The following is a 6727-nucleotide window of genomic DNA, read 5'->3' as shown; positions in this document are numbered from 1 at the left end:
TTCTGGAAAAGGACTTAAATCCTCTAAATTGTGTAGCTTGAGTTTTCCTGCCTGGCCCACAGTCAGGACAAATCTCTGTCACCTGCCAGTCCCACAGCCGCTCAGACCCAACTAAGTAAACACAGAGACTTATATTGCTTACAAACTGTATGGCCGTGGCAGGCTTCTTGCTAACTGTTCTTATATCTTTTTTTGTTTGTTTGTTTTTGTTTTTCAAGACAGGGTTTCTCCATGTAGCTTTGCGCCTTTCCTGGAACTCACTTGGTAGCCCAGACTGGCCTTGAACTTACAGAGATCCACCTGGCTCTGCCTCCCGAGTGCTGGGATTAAACGCATGCGCCACCACTTCCTGGCTTCTTATATCTTAAATTAATCCATTTTTATAAATCTGTACCTTGCCACGTGGCTCGTGGCTTACCGGCATCTTCACATGCTGCTTGTCATGGCGACAGCTGGTAGTGTCTCTCTGACTCAGCCTTCCTGTTCTTTCAATTCTCCTCTCTGTTAGTCCCACCTATACTTCCTGCCTGACCACTGGCCAGTCAGTGTTTTATTTATTGACCAATCAGAGCAATTTGACATACATACAGACCATCCCACAGCAAAGTTGCTTTTTCACATCTGTAGAGCAGGAAGCAAAGTTGCTGTGACAATCATTGTTTTAAGTTACATAAAGGTCTTTAAAATAACTATAAGTCATGATTTAAATGAGCTATATTTCTAATCATCTGGCTTTTAAGTGGTGAATATGTCACTGGGGCCGGTGCTGTTCTCCTAGCTCATAGTAAATATTGCTAGCTTATTGAGTAATCTTTCTCCAGGAGTTCATGACTGCCTACAGATTTATATGCTTACTGTTGATGTTTGTGTCAAGAGTCCTCCCAGGATGCTCATTAACAGTTGTCCAGAGATGCACACTAGATACATTTACTTCTTTATCCTAGTTTAATTTAGGTAATTTAATTTGTATTCTGAAAAAAAATATGACTCACTCTTTGAGCTAGAAAACATTTTATTATGCAAGGTATATTTGGATATTGATGTTAGACACATGAACAATGTCTGCTTTGAATCTGGGACAGTCCATTGTGGTGGAAGAAGGAGGTCATGGTTAGAGCCAGTGATTAGAACACAGTGGAAGGAAGGTACAGCATAGGAAATGCCTATTTACCTCCCACTTGACAATATTTTTTATTAAAGCTGCTTTGTATTCTGGGTGGAAGGTTTTTCAAGAGGAATATCAGCATCCTCACCCATGGGTGTGTGGTGATGACGAGCATTGTTTCCCAGAGTATGTAGCAGTTTGCATGGAGAGCAACAAGTCAATTTTCTTACTTCCAACTTCTCTTGTCACCTACACATAAGCCCTCCTCCTTCATTGGGGAGTTTATAATACAGTAAGGTCCCGATGGGCCAGTGAGTCTTCAGATAGACCATTCTCTACATGTACTATGTATTTTCCATAATACACACATAAATAAGCTTAATTCATAAATAAGGACTAGTAAGAGGTTAACAGAAATAACTAATACTAAATTGAACAATTATAGCAATTGCACTGTAATAGAACTTTTAATTTTTTAAAATTTTGAAAGAACTTGAATTAGAGCTTTAGAAAATTTTATGAATTGTTTGTTTCTGGGAGTTTTCTTTTATCATCTATCTGAACCTCAGATAATTGTTGTCCAAAAACTGCTGAAGACAAAAGTATGGGAAATATAGAGATGGTTCAGTGCTGAAGAGTATTAGCTGCTCTTGCAGAGGATCTGAGTTTTAAATCTTAAGGAAAAAATCTGTGAATAAGGGATGACTGGACACGTTTTTACTAGAAATTAATATGTATAACACAAAGAAAAGAATTTGAAAGCAATTGTAATCAAGGAAAAACATGTACTGTTATCGTAGATGTTCTTTGCTGCATTCTCCTTCTTTTGATTTTTATTTACAGTATTATTCATTGCTCTTTGTATTTACTGAAGTACTGTTCATAGTCTTGCATTACAAGCCCACATTTAAAAGTTGAAAACCCATTAATGTGATCTGTTAAGTAAAAGTACAGTAAGAGGGACTACTACATGAATGGACACATTATCACCATAGTTACCTAGACATGCTAATTAATGATCTGTAGCTGTCATTCTGCTCTTGGGGAATAAGGATATTTTTGTAAAGAATGGGAATAGAAGAGCAGGAAATGGTCCAAACAATCTGACAGATGTTATGGAAAATGGAAAATCAATCCTTGGTTAGAAAGCAAGTCAGGCCCACCGGTAGCCTTAAATTTTCTCAGGTCCCGCCTGGCCCTGCAGTCCCTCAGCGGGGACTTATAAAATAATCATTCAGAGGCTTAATACTAATTACCAATTGTATGGCCCATGGCAGGCTTCTTGCTAACTAGCTCCTATAACTTAACCTATTTATATTAATCTATAAGTTGCCATATTGCCGTGGTGGTATTACCAGTCTGCTGGCATCTTGCTGCTCCTTTGGTGGCAGCTGGTCTCTCTCTCTCTCTCTCTCTCTCTCTCTCTCTCTCTCTCTCTCTCTCTCTCTCTCTTTCTCTCTTCTTCTCTCTGTGTATCTGCTTGGATTACCCGCCTGCCTCTAAGCTGCCTTGCCATAGGCCAATGCAGCTTATTTATCAACCAGTCAGAGCAACACATATTCACAGCATACAGAAAGACATCCCACAGCACCCACCAGCAGGTACTGTGTGGTTTCAGGGTCTGCCTTCCCACTGCTCTCTCTGCCTCTGTTCTGTTGCTCCATGCCAATTTCAGTCATCGTTCATTTTTCCCTTCCCTTCTCCTGCTCTCCTCTCCCCTTCTTTCCTCCATCTCTCTTTCCTTCCCCTTCCATTCTTCCCATCTTCCTTGTTTTTATCTTTCCTCTCTTCCTTTTCTGGCAGCTGATCTTCTATGCTTACCTCCCATTCATATTGCCCTTTTAAGCCATCCTCTTCTTTCTTTCTATTTTGTAACATGGTTGGCTTACTTCTCCATTTTCGTGGCTTTTACTGTCTCAGCATTGAGGTTTAGCATATCTTCTTGTATGTGCCTTTTAGATTTTCTCAGTTCCTCCTAGTTTTGTGTTTGTATGTATTTATGACTGTGTACCATGTGCTGTGACTCATATTCAAATACTGCATGGAATTGTCAACGGTTATTTGGTGACATGAATTTCCTTACTCAGCAGATGTTTCAGCCAGATGTGCTAAGGAGGTAATGGATGTCTTTGACTCTGACACTGACCTATAGATGTGGAGATAAGGTCAATGATGTCTTTACCAATGAAACAGCCACTAGACATGTCAGATGGGCATGGGGATTATGTAAGAACGTTGTCATCAGGGAAACATTGGAAGCAACTGTGTTGAAATAGAAAATAGGAGAGTTCTACAGCCCTGGGATAAGTTACTGGAAAACAGCTGTAGTGACATCATCAGGGAGTCTAATAATGTGATGAAGTTGCCCATGTTTGCTGTGTGGTGCTTATTAAAAGCAGAGTTTCCCCTCCTCCCCAGAAACCTGAAGAGAGAGACCCACTGTTCCTAATACTTACATTTTGAAGTGATGAATACCTCGACTGTGAGAAAATACTTTGAGGTTGAGAGATGTGTATCTGGACAGGACAGGTGAAATGTTTACATTTGTACTTTTCCATTTCTTTCCTCTCTTTCTAGCTCTGTCTCAGCCTCTGTCTGTCCGTCTGTCTCTCTTCCTCTCGCTGTGCTAGGGATTGAACCTATGGCCTTAGGCATGCTAGGCAAGCACTCTATCACTGAGTTCTCTCCTTTGTTTACATTTTATTTTCAGACAGAGTCTCACTAAGTTGTCCAGGCTGGTACTGCAGGTACACTCTTTGCTCCTCAGCTTCCTGAGTAGCCGAGGTTATGGATGCATGCCACGAGGATTGTACAAGTTTTCTTGAAGCAAATACTCTAAAAAGAGAGAGAGGGAAATGTGGTTCTAGAATCAGGAAGAAACCCACACAAAGTTCAGTCAAGCTGATGGTAATTGTAAGGCCTACCTCTCAATGACAAATAGCACAACCAGCAGTCACTTCAAAGCTTCATTATCAGCCTATAATATAGTTATTTTCATAAGTATAACTGTGTTGTGAGGCTTGACATCTCTTTTAAGTCCAAAGACTTCAGAAACTTCTTTTGATTCTAACTTTTTCCTACCTTCTCCATTCCTGTTTCTAAAGTAAAATTCAAGAATGTTCTTCCATTTTCAAAGTGCCATTTCTTCCATTTGAAAATACATTTGAACTTACTAATCTCCAACTGTGTGGTTTAATGCTCACATCTTTGCTGCTTTTCTCTACCTACAAGATACCATAGCTAATTATCTCACATTGGTGCAAACGTTCCCTGTTCCTTCTCCCATATACTTTATGTTTTTAAACAAGAGAGTTAGTTATGTATTCACCAACTTCACATTGTAAAGCATCAATCCTAGCACATAAACCTAAATAGAAATCTTCAAAGTTATAGAACCACTTCTAAAAAATGAAAAAAGAGAAATTTTAACTAGGTTCATCTCCATATCACATCTTTGCTAGGGTAAAGGGGATAGGTTGCAGAATTACCTCCCAAGAGAAACTCTAATATGCATATGCTATAAATACTGAATATGAAAATTAGCTAAGGGAGCTTTCACAGAGATGATCAATTATTTAACCATCTCCTTTCATTTCTCTATTTTTTTCCTCTTTATTTTTCCATCTTTGCTGTTTAGGAGGAATCTTTATCTTTTTTTTTCCTGTTTCTGTGATAAATACTCTGACAAAAGCAACTTAAGGGAAAATGAGTTTAATTTGGCTCACAGTTCAAGGGTAGAGTCCATCTTGGTGGAGAATTCAGGGCAGAAGAAGCCTTAGGCAGCTGGTCACATCGTATCTATGCTCAAGAGACAAGGAGCCATGCATGTTTGTGTTTGGGTTCACTTTCTCCATTTTATGCAGTTCAGGATCCGAGCCCAGGGGATGGTGCCACCTTGAGTAGGTGAGTGTTTCTCCCTCAGTTAAACTAATTAAAATAAGCTCCTATAGGCATGATTAGAGGCTCACATTTCCTGGGTGATTATAGGGCTTATCAAGTCGACAAATGAGATTAATCGTTACACCTGTTGTTGAAGAAACTGTGGAACATGTGCACAACAGGGAGGGATGCTTCAGAGTGAAAAACGCATTAGGACAGTGAGGAGTGGTTTCTTTAAGAGCAGAGATTATGGCCAGGCGGCCGTGGTGCACGCCTTTAATCCCAGCACTCGGGAGGCAGAGCCAGGCGAATTTCTCTGAGTTTGAGGCCAGCCCGGTCTACAGAGCAAGATCCAGGACAAGCTCCAAAAACAACACGGAGAAACCTTGTCTCAAAAAAAAAAAAAAAACAAAAAACAAAAAACCAACCAACCAACCAACCGTTCTTCCTGTAAGCAGCCTAAGGTGACCTGAGAAGATGGTTCGCTACTCGCTTGACCCAGAAAATCCTACAAAATCATGCAAATCAAGAGGTTCAAATCTTCGGGTTCACTTTAAGAACACCTGTGAAACTGCCCAGGCCATCAAGGGTATGCATATCCGAAAAGCCACCAAATATCTGAAAGATGTCACTTTAAAGAAGCAATGTGTGCCTTTCTGGTGGTATAATGGTGGAGCCGGTAGGTGCGCCCAGGCCAAACAGTGGGGCTGGACACAAGGCCGGTGGCCTAAAAAGAGTGCTGAATTTTTGCTGCACTCGCTTAAAAACGCAGAGAGTAATGCTGAACTTAAGGGTTTAGATGTGGGTTCTCTAGTCATGGAACACATCCAGGTAAACAAACACTTAAGATGCGCCGGCAGATTTAACAGAGCTCATGGCCGGATTAACCCGTACATGAGCTCCCCCTGCCACATCGAGATGATCCTCACCAAAAAGGAACAAACTGTTCCAAAGCCAGAAGAGGAGGTTGCGCAGAAGAAGAAGATATTCCAGAAGAAACTGAAGAAACAAAAACTTATGGAATGGGAATAAATTCCGCATAAAATAAATGCAGATAAAAGTAAAAAACAAACAAACAAACAAAAAAACCAACCAACCAACCAACCAACCAACCAACCAACAAACAAGAGTAGAGGTTACAAACAAAGTGAGACCAGATAAGAGGCCACCCTGAAAACACACAGGGATGACTGCAGATTCTGGTGAGCCAACCAGGATCCCGAGAATCATAACAGTGCATGCTAACCCTTAGAAGACCTCTTGTTTTCACCTGGGTATGGTACGAGTCATTTTCCATATATATATATGCATTTGGAATGAAGATGTAGACCTTGGTGAAAGTTGTTAATGCCAGTGACATTACCAGGTAGTGTTTAGGGCGTGGGGTCTGAGTCCAGAGTGTGTCCATTCATGCTTCCAGGTTCTTCTGTCATGGATCAGTGAATTGGACTGGGGACTCCTAGACAATAATATGCAGAGGTAGTTTAGTAAAAAGGAAAAGTCATTTTGAGGATGGAAATAGGATGGAGAACTAGAAAAGACTGGAAACACTCTCAGTTCCCAGTCACTAGTCTGCTGAGGTCTATGAGCCCCTGATGAAGCCCTCATCACCTTTGGTGTTTGGAGAGTATGGGCTTTTTCCCAAGCATGCTCTGTTTCATTGCACAAAGCCTGCAGCAAGGGTTGGGAGGAGGGGGGTGTTCCATTCATCCTCTGTCCTTAATTTCCTTCCTACATCAGTCT

At 40.8% G+C, this 6727-nt stretch overlaps 1 protein-coding gene across 2 annotated transcripts; it reads left to right on the top strand.

The window, feature by feature from the left end:
• The first annotated feature begins 5461 nt into the window (after positions 1 to 5461).
• LOC131895205 (large ribosomal subunit protein uL22-like) lies at positions 5462 to 6016 on the top strand. 2 transcript variants are annotated; one of them, XM_059245624.1, is made up of 2 exons: positions 5466 to 5504; positions 5543 to 6016. In XM_059245624.1, the coding sequence occupies exon 2, from the start codon at positions 5576 to 5578 to the stop codon at positions 6014 to 6016; it is 441 nt and encodes a 146-aa protein (XP_059101607.1). In that variant the 5' UTR covers positions 5466 to 5504; positions 5543 to 5575. The 2 variants fall into 2 exon arrangements, with proteins under 2 accessions (XP_059101606.1, XP_059101607.1); XM_059245623.1 differs by having other exon boundaries at positions 5462 to 6016.
• The last annotated feature ends 711 nt before the right edge of the window (positions 6017 to 6727 follow it).

Source organism: Peromyscus eremicus, chromosome 18 (genome assembly GCF_949786415.1).
Source record: "Peromyscus eremicus chromosome 18, PerEre_H2_v1, whole genome shotgun sequence".
In the NCBI taxonomy this organism is placed as follows: domain Eukaryota; kingdom Metazoa; phylum Chordata; class Mammalia; order Rodentia; family Cricetidae; genus Peromyscus; species Peromyscus eremicus.
This window is presented reverse-complemented; position numbering and strand designations above follow the sequence as displayed.